This window comes from Mytilus galloprovincialis, chromosome 3 (genome assembly GCF_965363235.1).
Source record: "Mytilus galloprovincialis chromosome 3, xbMytGall1.hap1.1, whole genome shotgun sequence".
NCBI lineage: Eukaryota > Metazoa > Mollusca > Bivalvia > Mytilida > Mytilidae > Mytilus > Mytilus galloprovincialis.
The window spans coordinates 49,818,239-49,836,134 of record NC_134840.1 but is presented as its reverse complement, the minus strand read 5'-3'; the positions used below and the strand labels follow the sequence as shown (position 1 = coordinate 49,836,134).

Below are 17,896 nucleotides of genomic sequence, written 5' to 3'. Positions count from 1 at the left end.
TGTGTTACTTTATATTATAAAAGCATTGAATAAGAGTCTATAATTCCTAGCCATAAAGAACTACATAGACAATTGGTTGGAAAGTTTGTGACCCCAGAGCGTATTTTATATAATTTGGCTTTATTTCCAACTTTCGGACGAAATGTTCGGCTTTTATAAGAATGATTACCCAAGAAATTCTTCACCCTCCCGTTGTAGTGCTATCCAGTACCTGCCTATTAGAGCAAATTCTAATCCCTAGTCATAAAAAATATAAAGAACTACTAAAACAATGCCGGAGTCGGAAAGTGGGTACTCGAATTTTTTTAATTTGTTTTTTAACGTGTTTCGAACGAAATTGTGGGTCTTTTGGAAAGCTTACACAAGAAATTGTTAAACATGCATACATGTACATACGAATCATATCTAGGACTGTAAAAATATATAACTCTATATGAATCGTCATGATTTTTCTAATTGTAAATTCTAGTTATAAAACTGTGAAGATGAGTTAGAAGTTTGTAAACTAAAGTTAGAAATGCGAATTGGATATAGAAAAAAAATATTTATTTTTATGATTTTTATTAACAAAACAAGTTAAAAACCATGATTTTGAATAAAAATAAAATTGTCACTCAAGTAGTTTTTTCGAACGCAATTGCAGGATGACGAATTGCAGGATAGCTTTATTGCAAAAGAATTGCAGGATGAGAATTGCTGGATAGCTTGACACTAGTCTTCTGCTGTTGTTTTTTTCTTTGGTCGGGTTGTTGTCTCTTTGACACCTTCCCCATTTCCATTCTCAATTTTATCTATTATCTCGAGTTATTGACTTTTGGAAACGTATATATTTTTACTAAATTTCTAGTTTTTGTGTGTAATGCCGGTTATATAACAAAATAGGTAGAAACTGTAATCAGCATGTACTTTTTTCTAGTTTAACAGTGATGTAAATAATATATCCATGCTGACTGATCTTTCAATAACTGTTCAGTGTCATTGAATTGCAGATATAGATGAATGTCAAAGCAATCCATGTTACAACAATGCAACATGCACTGATAGAACACCCGGATGGAACTGCACCTGTTTACCCGGATTTACTGGAAATCAATGCCAGACAGGTAAGTAACGATTATAACAAGATACCTTTAATTGTTTCCAATAGCAAATGAATAGTGCGTTTATGCAGACTTTATCGACGGACCATCTTATTATCCCAGTTACATTGAATTTCAGATATAGATGAATGTCAAAGCGATCCTTGTTCCAACAATGCTACATGTATTTATAGAACACCTGGATGGGACTGTGCCTGCGTACCTGGATATACCGGAAACATGTGTCAGACAGGTAAGTAACAATGCTTTATGTATAGTTAGAACATACTCACCCCTTCTCGTCCAATGAAAAGTCAGTGTTTTCCCCTCTAATTTTCATAGTACATGGTTTTCCATGCACTATGAAATGCTATACATGAATGACTTTTCATTGTCAGTTAATTATGAAAGTGAACTCTTAATAACTGCACTAATGAAGTGTACAATCCCCTAAGGCATTTTCCTTGGGAAAATAGCCTACTAATTAAAGACGAAAGAGCAAATATTAAAATAAAAACATTTTGAATTTTGCAAAATTTCATGCATTTTCTAATGGTACACATATATAGAATACACAAAAAAAAAATAGGTAAAGGATAAATAAAATGATATTTATTTAATTTATATACCTTACATTTGAGGGAATTGTTTTCTTTTTCTTTAAAAAAAACCACAATGCCAGACTGCTGATATATAAAGCAAAGAATTGTTTTCGGAGAAGCACAATACATTTAAATTTATCAACAAAAAGTAAGCATTTAATGTTGAATGGTCTGAATTCAAATATTCATACAGACAGAGAGTTTTTTATCTATAAAAAAATCAAATTTCAAAAAGGGGATTTATATACATTGTGTTGCTTTTTAAAATTAAAAAAATCTAAAGATATATACTGAGTGCCAATGAAAACGCAACACTTTTGTTTTTCCAAAAAATCTTATAATTTTTATTTTATTTATATTAGAACTTTGTATAGTTGGTTGAAAATGACTTTTAAGACAATTTTCGACAACTTTACGGTTGAGTGATTTTTGGAACAAATGCGAAGTAAGGGTTATTTTGAACGAGTAAAAACCGAGTTCACCGCTTTTCAACATACGCACCATTTTCACGATTTTGTCATTTAAAAGCTTGGTTAATGTCATGAATTTTCCCGCCCTTGTTGTTAGGAAACTGCAATAAACATCTGAGTAAATGCCAGGACTTTCAGACAACCAGCGACATGCAGTTTTGGGCATGATCCAATGAAGCCTTTCGCAGCATACAATTACGAGAAGACTGAAGTTGTAGCCTCTACAATAATCCAAATCATCCACAAATTCAACCAAAATGGATCATTTAACGATAAGCCACATCCCGGGGTACAAAAAGCAAGAAACGCTCAGCAAGACCGATACATTTGGTCTTTCACATATCCGATATCGACTATGATGGCTGTCCAAATGTCAAAGAGTTCAATGGTGGTCACGGTAGAACCTTTGGAGCAATTCAGTTGAAAGCACCATTTGTGCAGAAATTGTTTAAGAGCACCACAGTCTTTCCTTAGTGACATTTAAACAGCCGTCTGTCGTTAATATCGAATTCTGTAGACCAAAAAACGTCAATGGAGGTTACAAAGACATTTGGCACACGCCTTGGCTAAAAGTCATGCTTTTCGCCGGATTTTGGTCCGATCGACCAAATTTTGCATCAGATTTGACATGTTTTAGACGATGAAAACCACCTCCAATATCATAAAGTCAGCTTGAGTTTGCTTTGCGGGACAAGTGGAATAACATTCCTCGGGATCACATTAAACGTCCGGGATGATCAATTCCACGGCGCTGTCCAGATTGCGCTGCACCACGGGGTTGTAACGTTTTGTCTTAGGACTGTTAGTTGATGATTCGACATTGGATGTTTAGTTTACCTATTGCGCCCGAAAGATGACAAATTAAACATTTTTGTTTGATATCGATCTATTGTTAAAATAGTTAATTTTCAAGAACAATTTATTTTGAGAGATTATCATTTCTTATATAAATTTGTTGCGTTTTCATTGGCACTCAGTATATAAGTATTAAATTTTACCTGAAGCAGAAGAAAACAATTTATCCTTCACAAACTATGTCAGTGCTATTTCATTTCATCCATTGAAATGACCATTACCTATGTTTTATATTTAGTTCATTATAAAGAGTGAACTCTTATTTAGGTTTGAATATTACAATGGGAAAGGATAGTTTTGTAAGGTCACTCGAAAGTGTGAATTATGATCTAAATTGGTCAGACAATACTTGGTCATGTTTTATGAAGATTTAAGCCCTCGGCTTCGCCTTGGGCTTAAATCTTCATAAAACATGACCAAGTATTGTCTAACCTATAAATAGAACACCCGGATGGGACTGTGTCTGTTTACCTGGATACACCGAAAAGCAATGTACAATAGGTATTTTATTTAATATACTAATAGTGAACAGTCTTAGGCCGTGTTCACACCAAACGCCGTGTAGAGTAAACATGTTTACAATTAGTTTAGTGTAGTGTGCACTGATTTCACATTACATTTGTTCACATCTATACACCTTGTTTAGCTACCTGTACATAAGATTTGTTCTCACTTGTAAACTATGTGTCATTTAAATGTTCATTACGTAGAACTGAATTCAAAATTTTGGGACAATTTTTCTAGCGGTAATGCGGGGTTCACACATTGCCGATTATTGCTCCCGTTTGAGATCAGACAGCGATACGACACGAAAAGTGAAAACGTCGGATTAGTATCCTCAATTATCTTGAATGTCCTATTATTGTCTGAACGCAGTCGTAACAGATTCCTACTGGTCGGGAAGGGTCCGAATAGTTCGACAAAGCACCCCGACAGTTAGATGCGTCCCGTAACATTCGGGGAAACTCAGCCAATTTTGTCTAGTCGGATTACAATCGTGCCTATGTCGTGACAGATTCTTTTGTATCGGATCGAATTCCTAACAATGTTCTGTGTATTCGGGACGGTGTCCCAGGAACGGGAATGATCTGGAGAAATTTTTCATTGCTGTTTTTCTGCCGATTGAGTCCAGATCTTGTCGATTGCGAACCGTTTTTGCCGAAACCGTTCCGAAACAGTCCCGTTATTAATTCTAAATTAATACGACTGAGACCAGATAAAGCCGTTTGCAATGCGATAGAGCGGACCGTGATAGGATTACGTTCCGACAGTACCTGATCATCCCGAGTATGCCGACAGTTTTCGAACGGATAACTTCCGTCAGCGTCGGTTCACTGTCTTGTCACTATCTGATCTTTGTCGGATTACATTCGGTAGAACCGGGACGCGGTCGTGACAGACTCTGTCGAATTTTACCTGGCGAAAGATACAAATCGGATTAGAAACGGATTTAGAACGGGATTATCGGGATAAATTCGCTTGGAAACGGTTGAATATCGACGCTTCCTGAACAATATCTGATTGCTGTCGTGATTAATTTTTTTTGTTTACAAATTTTAATTAAAGTTTGAATTTCCATCCACGATTTATAGGATCTTGATCAGACTTTTAATAAATTTTAATCGGGAATGGTCCTGTCAAGGACGGCAGTAAAAATGGTAATTTTTGAAATCTCAAGAAGAGATTTTATATGAATTTATAGGGTTAAATATACTTACCATGAAATTACATTTATATTATATAGAATATATAGAATATGTTTGCTTTCACAACATGTTCTCATCGCAATTAACTAGGTGATTAAAAATTACATCCATGAGATGTACTCACCTACGTCATAGTTCACCTGTGTAACATACACAAGCTTTAGTTTTAATTTGTCGTTTAATTGAATAATTTCAATTAAGTGAGCAAAAAACTGAATTTATTCCAGGGGTGGTGGTGGATTGTGGTAAGTATATTTAACCCTATAAATTCATATAAAATCTCTTCTTGAGATTTCAAAAATTACCATTTTATATGAATTTGGTTAAATATACTTACCATGAAATTACATTTATATTATATAGAATATTTACTGATTAACAAGCAGTATTTCATTTGGTGGAGGATAAATTCTCTCACACACATACAATTTCAACATATAAAAAATTATGTGAAATTTTTTAAAAAGTAACTCCATTAAATTTTGTAAATACGGATATTAGTAAAAACCGAAATTACTGAATTTATTATACAATGAAGCTATGCTGCATAACTATATGTATCAATGGCAAACTTTGCAGATTGTATAAATACAAGTATGCAAAATTAATAGACTTGATGTAGAGTTGTCTCAATGGCAATCACATGTATATATACCCCATCTTTCTATATCTGATGAATAAATAATCTGCAGGTCAGTATAGAAATAATTATATTAAAGCTCCTTCATTATGAGCTAAATGTGTTGTAATATTTATGCAACAGTAAATAAGCATTTATTTCTGAATAGGTTGTTCTTGTTGCTTGTACAAATCGACAAGAACTAATCCAACCTTAATTTCATTACTTTCCACTTTGAAACTTAAGTTTATTTGGAAACATTATTACCTTTCTTTAACTTTCCATTGTTTTCTCTATGTTAACAGATAATATATGATTGCTGTCATCTTTTGATAACCTGATCAATATCACATCTTTGGAAATAAATTCTTTTCTACTTAATTAAAGAATTATAATCAATTAAAATATACTTTGTAAATAGGTGTCCTTAATACAATCAAAGTTTATTAAAGACTCAAACCAAAGTTGTTTCATGATTATGCTAAATCTGGATTAATCTTTAAACTTTTTTAAAGTTATAGTCCCTGAGAATTTGCTTCTCTGCTAGATATACTACTTTTAATATTTTATAGATTTAGAATAAAATATTTTCATCAAGAGAAGTCTTGTACTATTGTATAATGACAATTCTCTAAACTGACTAAATTTTAAAAATCTGATAAAATTTCTATGAGTGGTAGAACCTTTGAATACAATGTCTACCATTTCAACCATGACCAATATTTTTGTTTTGTATTGGACTACTCAAGTGTAAAAATACAGAAATGGACAAATCAGTGGAAAAGTTTCAGTATACATGTTTCCATTGATATACTGCTTCCACAGAACATTTGGATGTTGAGCTGAATTAAAGCCATGATTGTTGTCCTTATAAGTCCAAAAAGAATGCTAACAGATGATTTTCTCCAGCTATGAAAAATCTGTCTAAAATAAAATGTTTTGATATTTCTAATTAATATTTGACATCGGTTAACTTTCTAGAATATCTTGCCATGTACAGTTCCAAATTTAAAGAAAACAAAAATTTGACATAATGAACAACTCTTGTCTGTTGCTCTTGATAATTGTTTATATTAAATTCAGAAATTATTTCGCTATCAGAAATACTAAAATGCAACTTGTCAAATATAGTTCTATAGTTGTATTTAAAGAAAAACACTTGTACTAACTTGCAGTATCCTTAAGTGTTCTTAGTTATTTCAGAAATGGTTTCACTATCAAAAATGCTCATTTTATTTCTGTCTTGGTTCACCTCATCTGAATCCTATACATTCTGATATGATTCAATATATATCAACCAAACAGATTTTGGTAGTATTTTGTGACTTCAACCCAGTCATTTGGTTAACTTAGTCACTCAGAAGAATTTTGCATTTGTCCTCAGATTTGGCAAAAACAAAATTAATGTGATTTAAATAATCACATCTTTCAAAACAAAATTGAATCAAAATTCAAAGTAATTGTTTAAAATAAACACATTTCAATTTTGTGTAGCATATTCTTGCATAAGATACTAACTCTATGCTATATATTTATATTATTCTGGCTGGTAATATGGAAATTGTAAAGTGAATAATTGCCATCAATTCCGAGGTTAAAATCACATGCATTCGGAAAACCTTCCTGCATATAGATAATACACAACTTGACTTTGACCAGACTAGATTTTTGTAACTTTATGCTTATAATGAGCAAAAATAAAAAATAAACAGTGACATTTTAACATTTAGGTATAATATTAAGAAAATGTCTCGCATTTGATTTGATATAATCATGGAATTATCATACTATATTTTACTTCCATGTACTATTCTTAGACTATTGAAAGCTATTTGCTAACTATTAATCAGTCTTTTAAATAAATTGCTTTTCCTACATTTTGCTGTTAGATTAACTGCTTCTACACTGGTGCTAAAATTTGAGAACCAATTGAAATGTATATATATTATATGTTTATATTGGTACATCATGTGTTACTCCAAAAAAAACCTCTTCTTTTTTTCTGCATCTCGTAAAGACTGACTAAATAAAAGGTTTATATAAAGAGCTGTATAATAGATAGTTTCAAATCTTGAGAACTACTTCAATTTCCTAGACCATGTCTAGCATTTTAAATAAATCCTGCATCCACAATGCTTTAAATCTTATTTATTTATTTACCAATATTTTACTAATTTTTTTACAAGATCTAAATTAATGATAATCTTGTTTCTATAAATCAGCATATTTGAGTCCTCTATACTTCAGAATTCTGAATCAATATTTAACTCTAGGAAAAACAATGTGTAGCCATTGCATAAACTGTTGGGTTCTACCAATCTCACATTAAGAATAAAACAGTTCCAATGAATGAATCCTTATAGCAGAAACTTGCCCATCTGTTGGCATTGCTTAGAAAACTTTTAAAAACAGAACATCCAAACTCCTTTTGCTTTCATGATTGGAAGATATATGTATAATTTGACAGTGATTCCCATATAGTGAGGGTAAGATAGTCTCTTAAGTCTTACGTTATCACCTCTTTTTTGTGTACTCAAAACAAAACAGAATTAGTACATATTATATTTAATAAATGCATTGGCAATGTACACTCTGAATTATGTAATCAATATATAAGCCATTACCTTGAATGAGTCTTTGTGAAATGCATCATGGCATCCCCTAAACTCTTTATTCAATAGACAATCTAATGTTTACATAAAAACATATAAAAGCCTTTGTTTCCTTACTGCCGACAAAAACAAACAATTGGTTATAGCAGTTCATACTTATAATATTCATGTTCTTCTTGTCATAAGTAAACTGACCATGAAATTTAATATTAGTAAAAAGAGTTGTCACAAGCTATCAACTGTATTTAGAACAGTGCTCCATTCTTACTGTCTCCATGTCTGTTAGAGCATTGGAGAATTATTTATCAGTAAAAAAATAATTAAATATTTACAGCAATTTGCTGTTCTGGAAAAATATTTCAGGCTTCTAGAATTACTGTCCTGATTTAAACTGGACATATTTAAAAGAAGTATGTATTGGTATGCTTAAACTACAATCACATTTGTATTGTACTAGATAACAATGTATCATTTTAGTGTCTTTAATATCTGTCTTGACTATTTCCAGACACTTGTTCAATATATTTTCAATATGAGCAAATATGTTAATTGACTAAACTGTTGGTTCATCACAAAAAACAATGTGCAACCAAATATTAGCTATGCTTGTGTTGTTTTAAAATATAATAAAAGTAGACATAATGTTCCCTGGGTGGAAGGATGTCTAGAAAAGTCAGATAGACCTGGACTTAAATTCACTAGTCTTGATTCTAATTTATTTTATTTGCAACAATCATCCACGTGCAATTCTATGCTCCATAAATATCAATGTGCAATCAATAAATAGTTATGATTTAATTTTATGTAAGATATCAAATCTGTATTTTATTAGAATGAATGCAACTTATAGATTCTAAATCATGCATGTTGTTCTAGTTCCTATGTTTCCTGTATGAAACATGTCAACATTAATCAAATAGACTTGGGCAAAATCCCTATTCTATTTTAAGTCTATAGTGATCCATTGAGCACGTTTTATTTTTAATAAATATGGTTTATGTTCCCTGAATAGAAGGTTAACCAAAAAAACATCATCAGTTGTGGGCAAAATCCCTATTCTGATTGTGATGTATTTATCAACTGTTAAAACAGTATCACTGTTGGTCTACGCTCCCTGTATGGAACGTTTTCCAAATAAAACAATCAGAAATGGGCAGATTCCCTTTTCTGATTGAAATTTGTTGAACCAATTGAGGTTCTAGTCACAATAGTGGTATACGCTCCCATACGGACGTTATCCACATTAAAATAATCAGATCTGGTCAAAATACCTATTCTGATTTAATAGTTATGTGTTTACACAGTCTCGTGTACCAGGTGTACACGTAACAGACTGCAAATTGTAAACAATCGAACCAATTGAGGTTCTAGTGACAATAGTGGTATACGCTCCCATACGGACGTTTTCCACATGAAAAACAATCAGATCTGGTCAAAATACCAATTCTGATTTTAATATAGTGATGTGTTTACACAGTCTCGTGTACAGACTGCAAATTGTAAACAATCGACTTTATCCAAACTTTACACTCGACCCGTTTCGTAGCATTGCTCTAATGCAGTGAAAAATCCGGTCAGCTGAGCGTGAAAAAAGAAATAAACATCCGTTTAAAAATATATCTTTTTAAAAACGTAGCACTCACGTAACATGTCCGATTTTGACAGCTAAAGTCTGCCTTTCCTCGGACCCGATTTAATGTTTGAAAAAGGCGGCTAAACAAGGTCATTTTCTATGTCGTCGTATTTCCAGACTCGTAAGCTGTAAAAATGACGAAAACGTGCATATCAGAAACTTGGCAGAAGCGCTGTATTCTGATTCACATTAAATTAATCGTATACCGATATTCCGAAAACAAATAATGTCTTTTATAAAACATAAGGATTTTCAACAGTAAACTGTTAAAAATCCTTGCCGACGAGAAACATGCGTTCTCTTGGACGCAAAAATTAAAACTAAAGCTAGTGTATGTTACACAGGTGAACTATGACGTAGGTGAGTACATCTCATGGATGTAATTTTTAATCACCTAGTTAATTGCGATGAGAACATGTTGTGAAAGCAAACATATTCTATATATTCTATATAATATAAATGTAATTTCATGGTAAGTATATTTAACCAAATTCATATAAAATCGGGAATGTGTGACCCCAGCTTAAGGGAACAACCATTTGACTTCAAAAAGGGGGGGGGGGGGGGGGGTGGGAATGGAAATATTCCGATCCCCAATTTGATAAAAAAAAAAAAATGATCATACAGATGATAAAAGAAATATTCTGAATCAAAGAGTTTCCCCATACATTATAGTGTTAAATATTGAAAAAAAATGTATTTGATCACCAGCATCGAAAAAAAAGGAATAAAAACGTACGCGCGAAAAAAAAATCTTACTCAGATAAAAAAAAATAGCCCTCCCCCTTTTTAAGTTAAGTGGTTACTACTTTATGAAAGCCATTTTTATAATTTGCAGTAGTTTGAATATACTAGAGATGTCTCGATTACGCACTAGAAAACGTTAGCTGCAGCAGCGTGCTTACAGCCGAAAAAAAGGATTGAGTTATTAGGGATCTCTAAATTTTTATCTTTTCTGTTTGTTTCAAATGGTATTTCTTCTCCAAGGAGTATTTGGTAAAAGAATAGGGTCACGTTTTTTTAAATTTATTTTAAGTGTTATTTAACGGATCTGAGATACTAGACAAACATATCATTTACCCCACACTTTTTTTAGTCATGCATTTATGCGTGAATCGTTGTTTGAGTAAAGACCAGTGGCAAATATTTCTATGTACGTCAAGTCGATTTGGGAAGACCTTTTCAAATGAATTGGGCAGCAACTATTTACTTCATTTTTTAGGGAGGGAAAAGGGGGGTAGAGGGGCGTGGGCTATTGATTTTTCCAGGACAAATTTTGGTGACAAGTCGAAATCAATTTTAGCATTATATATATATAGTGGCAGCTGAGGGTGAAACAAACAAAATTTTTTTCAGGGCCAAAAACTGGAAACATTTTTTGTTTCCAAAACAAAATCCATAGCTCACCCCCACCCCCTTGCCTTTATGTTTTATACTCAACTATAATAGCCCCACCCCATGCCTTTATGTATTATACTCAACTATAATAGCCCCCCATGCCTTTATGTTTTATACTCAACTATAATAGTCCCCCCCCCCCCCGAAAATCAATTGGTTCCTGCCTTATGGGTTCGGCAATGATGCTGCTTTGAGTCTTAATCAGGGGTTAATAAAGTACGTGAATTTGTTTTTAACAAAAAAAAAATCTGTAAAATTTAGACAACAATTTCTGTAAAGAACTATACTAATAATTTAGGTATGGCAAACCAATGGGAGATAACTCCAAATTACCCTAAATAATTGTACCCAGATGTGTGTAAAAATAAAATCTTTGGGTGACCTCCAATTACGGTCTTTTATTAACTTGTTAAGTCTCAGAAGGTTCTGATTGCTTTTGATAGATATTATGTGAATATTCATAATTCTGTATATTATAATTTTCGGGAATATGATGAAATATTTGAGGTACAAACAAGGGTTTGAAAGTTACATTTGTTTCAAAAAAATACAAGGGAACTTTATACAGCCATAAAATGTACTTTTTTATTAAGTTTAATATATTAATTAAATAATAAGGTCCAAAAAATAAATCTAGATAGCTGTGTTCATATCAAAATTATTTTTTATAAATTACCCTCCTTTTTGTGTATACAGAGTTATTTCCCTTGCATGGACAATTTTTGGTTAAGTTTTGATTGGAATTCAGCGGTGATAGTTTTTTTTTTGCATTATACAGCCAGTTTATTGCCATTTAACGATAGTTTAACCACTTGCCATTGCACACGAGGTAGTAAGGATACTGAATAATGTGGTTTAACAACAATCAATATACATGACTGTATGTATTTTCAACATGTTCAACTAAAAACATACATAGGAATCCATGCAGTAGCGGCAGTTCAATTCGAATGCTATTCACATTTAATGCATTTCGAACTTCAGTCCTGAATAAAATTGGTTTACAGATTTCACTGTATAAGTATTGTAACTGATATACAGATATGAACATGATGAATTTACTTTACTTTTATACATACAGGTATTTACAGTACATAATCTGACATAATTATTTTCTTTGAAATTTCTCAAAATAAAAATAATGTTTTTATTTTAGTCATGTAGAATAATTGTTAGAAGGTTGTTGTTTATTTTTATTTATAAGCATTCACTATACATGCCATATAAGATTAAGATATATTAATTAAATAGAATGTTAATGAAAAGGGAACATTCTAAAACTATCACATGTATCATGACTATACAAAACTTTTCTTGTCTCTCATGGTACAACTGATTTTTATAATTCATTCTTATGTTGTACTGTCACAGGTCAGGGGGAGGATTGGGCGTCCGCTAACATGTCTTCTGACATCAGACTCGGACTTCTCTTGAATTGAATTTTAAATGTACATATTGTTATGCGTTTACTTTTCTACATTGGCTAGAGGTATAGGGGGAGGGTTGAGATCTCATAAACATGTTTAACCCCGCCACATTTTTGCGTCTGTCCCAAGTAAGGAACCTCTGGTCTTTGTTAGTCTTGTATTATTTTAATTTTAGTTTCTTGTGTACAATTTGGATATTAGTATGGCGTTCATTATCACTGAACTGGTGTATATTTGTTTAGGGGCCAGCTGAAGGACGCCTCCAGGTGTGGGATTTTCTCGTTGCATTGAAGACCTGTTGGTGACCTTCTGCTGTTGTTTTTTCAGTGGCCGGGTTGTTGTCTCTTTGATACATTCCCCATTTCCATTCTCAATTTTATTAACACCGCCACATTCTGTATGTATGTGCCTGTTCAAAGTCAGGAGCCTGTAATTCAGTAGTTGTTGTTTGTTTATGTGTTAAATATTTGTTTTTCATTTATTTTTTTTACATAAGTTACATGTAGGCTGTTAGTTTTCTCATTTGAATTGTTTTACATTTGTCATTTCGGGGCCATTTATAGCTGATATGCGGTATGGGCTTTGCTCATTGTTGAAGGCTGTACGGTGACCTATAGTTGTTAATTTCTGTGTCATTTGGTCTCTTGTGGAGAGTCATGTCTCAGATGGCAATCATACCACATCTTTTTTTATAGTCACACACACTAACATACATTTGTATATAAAGAGTAATATTCATATTTATATTTTGTTTCTTTACATTCAAATGTTTATAAAGTTTTACTTTACATTTTCAATATACCTGATGCTCTGAAAAAAGGAATATGTAAAGGTATCGTCATGTTATGTGACTTTGGACGATACAATTTCATGAGAGTGGTCGACATTTTCATGCTTTATGCTTCTATTTTGACCAAAAACCTGAATATGGAGGATTGAAATTGACTAACAAGATGTAAAAGAAGCAATATAAACAAAACTATAACCCAAATGATTAAAAAAATATATTTTATTATTTTTTAAAGAGAGGAAACAGTTTTTCCAGAATAGTAAAAAAATTTCGTTTTGAAAAGTTGCAATTTCTTCGTTGTTATTATGTGTATAGATAAAAGTGAAACTGTTTTGAAAATGTCTTCACAATGCCTTTTAAATGAGGTAAAGTTTTCTTAGATCGGTTGATTTAAAAAAAATCACTTTCCGTACCTAAATAATTATCAAAAATATCAATTTTACTCAAAAATAGTTTCCTCCTTAAATATATACACGGTAAAACTAATGTCCTAAATGCCTAGTTTTGTGTACACTTAACCTACACAAGGCCTACATTGACTATCGACTGTGTGTAGATAAAACATGATTTAAACTACATGTAAACATTGAGTTTTATCAATGGGAACGCAATTGTGTTTAGTTTACGTGTGAGTTACACTAACACAACACCGAATTTAGGTCAATGTGAACACGGCCTTAGGGACTTTAAATTCAATTTGAAATAGATACCTTGACCTATAATGGTTAACTTTTATAAATTGTGACTTTGATGGAGAGTTGTCTCATTGGCACTCATACCACATCTTCTTATATATATATAATAGTTATCCATGTATGCTTTCAAATTAAGGTTGCCAACAATTGCATTGTTTATTCTTGTATAAGAGTTAAGATATGAAAATTATTGTATTCCATCAGATACTTATCAATGTCAGAGCTATCCCTGTCAGAACAAATTATCAATTTTATCTTGAAAATAAAGTTGACAAATATCGTCAATGGTTGAAACAACTGAATATATAGTAGTTATAGCTGTTAAATAAAAATCTAAACTAATTTTCAAGATTTTTGCCTATATCTCAAACAGAATAATTGGTAGGTAAAAGCTAATTACAGTAAATATGATCAGCTTTACATGATCTTCAAAATGCCCCTAAATTATTAAATAAAGAATAAAAGACCTGTTGACTCCTTATAGGAATTTCCCTCTTAAATGACGAATATATTGGGTTTTTTTTCTCGAATAGGTGCCTATTATATCGAAAGCTATGTAGAAACTAAACATTGCAAAAATCAGCAAAAAAAAAAGGCCTCTTTAAACGAAATCTAATAGGAGTCACTGGCCTTTGGAAAACGTAAATATGTTAACTTATTTTTTGTATTATGTCTTATTTAGTATAACTGTTCATTGTCTTTGGATTTCAGAAATTGATGAATGTCAGAGTAATCCTTGTTACAACAATGTTACATGTATTGATAAAACACCCGGATGTCACAAATTAATTAAAGGGAAATGTTTTAAAGTTGTGTATAATATGTACAGTGCAATTAAGTCTTGTGTTCAATTTAATGACTCTCAGTCAGAATTCTTTCCATGTCTAACAGGTGTTAGACAGGGGGAGAATTTATCGCCTTTTCTCTTCTCGATCTTTTTAAATGATCTTGAAGACTATTTTTGTCAGCTAGATGGACTGCCCTTAGAATTAATTAAAGAGAAACTTGAAAGAATTACATATTTTTTATAAAATGTTCATTGTATTATATGCTGATGACACAGTTATCTTAGCAGAGAGTGAAGATAGTTTACAAAAAGCTCTTGATGTATTTCAGTCTTATTGTTCATTGTGGAAACTACAAGTAAATGTAAATAAAACCAAGGTTATCATCTTTTCTAAAAGAAAAGTAAACCACAATTTCAGTTTTACATTACAAGGTCAAATTCTTGATATTGTAGATACATATCCTTACCTAGGTGTTATATTTAAATATAATGGTACATTTATTGAGACAAAACAAAAACTTGTAGAACAAGCAGAAAAGGCAATGTTTTGTGTTTATAAACTTATCAGAAATGAGTCTATACCTGTTGATTGATATCCAATTAAAGCTATTTGACTCGATGATAGAACCAATTTTATTGTATGGTTCCGAAATCTGGGGATACGAAAACCTCAAAACTATTGAGCAAATCCATTTGAAGTTTTGTAAAAGAGTACTCAAAGTAAGGAACACTACGCCAAATTTTATGGTTTTAGGTGAGCTTGGGAGATTTCCCTTCGAAATTAAAGTTAAACTTAGAATGGTATCATTCTGGACAAGACTTGTACATAATGATACTAAACTAAGTAGTATTTTATATCGACTGATGTTATCCTTACAAAGTAAAACTAAATATGCCTTCAAATGGATTAAATATGTAGAAACTATTTTTGATGAAGTTGGGATGAGTTACATTTTTAAAAACCAGTATGCATTTTGTGATAAAATTGTTGTGAAGCAAATTTAATATGACCAGTTTATACAAAAGTGGTATAGTGATATACAAAACTCCTCCCGTGGCCTCTTTTATTCGATATTCAAAAAACAGTTTTGTTTGGAAAATTACTTATTGAGACTTAGTGAGTTTAATCGAACGTGGTTAACCAAACTGCGTACATCTAATTTACATTTACCTATAGAAACTGGTCCTTGGTTCAATATCCCAAGGGAAGAAAGAACATGTAACTTATGTACAAATGGTATTGGAGATGAATTCCATATTTTGTTTATATGTAAAAATTAAAATATTGTTTTTTTTAAGAAACAAGTACATACCTATGTACTACACAGCTCACCCGAGCATTATCAAGTTTGAAGGTTTACTCTCTTATTGTAATACTGAACTATACAAAAAGCTATCATTGTTCATCAGAAAAGTTATGTATTTCTTTAATTTATGTCATATCGATCCATATATATGTTGTATATCTTTTATTTTTATAATAATTCACAGTTTGGTTCTAATGAGCTGTATATATTGATTTAAATATGTTTAATCGTTCTTCTGTCATGTTTCTTGCACATATTGTATTATATATTTGACCTCATGTTACACGTTTATATGTGTCTGAGTGTTTTCTAATAAATCGTTAAAAAAAATCAAAATCGTTATAATATACCTTGTCAGACGCGGATCCAGGGGGAGGGGGGGCCGTAGGTTGGAACCCCCCTTTTTTTGGACGATCAATGCATTTGAATGGGGACATGTAGTTGGACCCCCCCCCCCCCCTTTTTTTTTGTCCTGGGTAAGGACCTCCCCTTTTAAATGGCTGGATTCTTCCTGCTTGTTGTTACACCTTATTTTAACGATTTCAAATAAAGTTTAGCAAAATTAATCCGTTATTAAAGAGTTTATATTAAAGATTAACACAACGAATATTTTGCATTTAATAGAGTATGTTTCAATTTAATTTCATCATGTTTTTAACGCAAAATGTAAAATAATTAACAGTTATATTATATTTTATACAATTATTAATCAATGATATCAAATTCACCTATCTCAGAAGCATTATTTCAGCAATTCAAGCCACACACAAGTCCTAACGCTTATATGACGAAGCTATTAGAAGCTCATATACAGCCTCTTATAGATAAAATTGAGAATGGAAATGGGGAATGTGTCAAAGAGACAACAACCCGACCAAATAAAAAAAACACAACAGCAGAAGGTCACCAACAGGTCTTCAATGTAGCGAGAGATTCCCGCACCCGGAGGCGTCCTTCAGCTGGCCCCTAAACAAATATATACTAGTTCAGTGATAATGAACGCCATACTAATTTCCAAATTATACACAAGAAACTAAAATTAAAATAATACAAGACTAACAAAGGCCAGAGGCTCCTGACTTAGGACAGGCGCAAAAATGCGGCGGGGTTAAACATGTTTGTGAGATCTCAACCCTCCCCCTATACCTCTAACCAATGTAGAAAAGTAAACGCATAACAATACACACATTTTAAAATTCAGTTCAAGAGAAGTCCGAGTCTGATGTCAAAAGATGTAACTTTTCTGGTAACTTAACGGAAAACCCTTGCCGTTTTTGGCACAACCTTTTTGATCTTTTGGTCCTCGATGCTGTTCAACTTTGTACTCGTTTCGGCTTTCAAATTTTTGTATCTGTGCGTCACACATAGGTCTTGTGTGGACAAAATACACTTCTGGCGTATTAAAATTTTGAACTTGTTGGCTGTTGTTCGTGTGATTCTTTGTCAATTGTGTTCTCCAATTTATTTATATTGTAGTCCTGTGTTGTCATTTTGATGTTATATTTCACATGGCCATAAAAGTGCGAGGTTTGGCATGCCACAAAACCAGGTTCAACCCACCATTTTTTCCTTTAAAAATGCCCTGTACCAAGTCAGGAATATGGTCATTGTTATATTATAGTTCGTTTCTGTGTGTATTACATTATTACGTTGTGTCGTTTGTTTTCTCTTATTTTTGAGTGTAAATTCACATTGCGATAAGACGTGTCACGGTACTTGTCTATCCCAAATTCATGTATTTGGTTTTGATGTTATATATATATATGTTATATTTGTTATTCTCGTGGGATTTTGTCTATATGTGTTACATTTTAGTGTTATGTCGTTGTTCTCCTCTTATATTTAATGCGTTTCCCTCGGTTTTAGTTTGTTATCCCGATTTTGTTTTTTGTCCATGGATTTATGAGTTTTGAACA

At 32.2% G+C, this 17,896-nt stretch overlaps 1 protein-coding gene across 1 annotated transcript; it reads left to right on the top strand.

Moving 5' to 3' along the window:
- Positions 1-271: 271 nt before the first annotated feature.
- Positions 272-15,266, top strand: LOC143066273 (uncharacterized). The gene is made up of 5 exons (XM_076239266.1): positions 272-287; positions 990-1,103; positions 1,219-1,332; positions 14,598-14,663; positions 15,127-15,266. Exons 1-5 carry the CDS (start codon positions 272-274, stop codon positions 15,264-15,266), a joined length of 450 nt encoding a protein of 149 aa, XP_076095381.1.
- Positions 15,267-17,896: the final 2,630 nt, after the last annotated feature.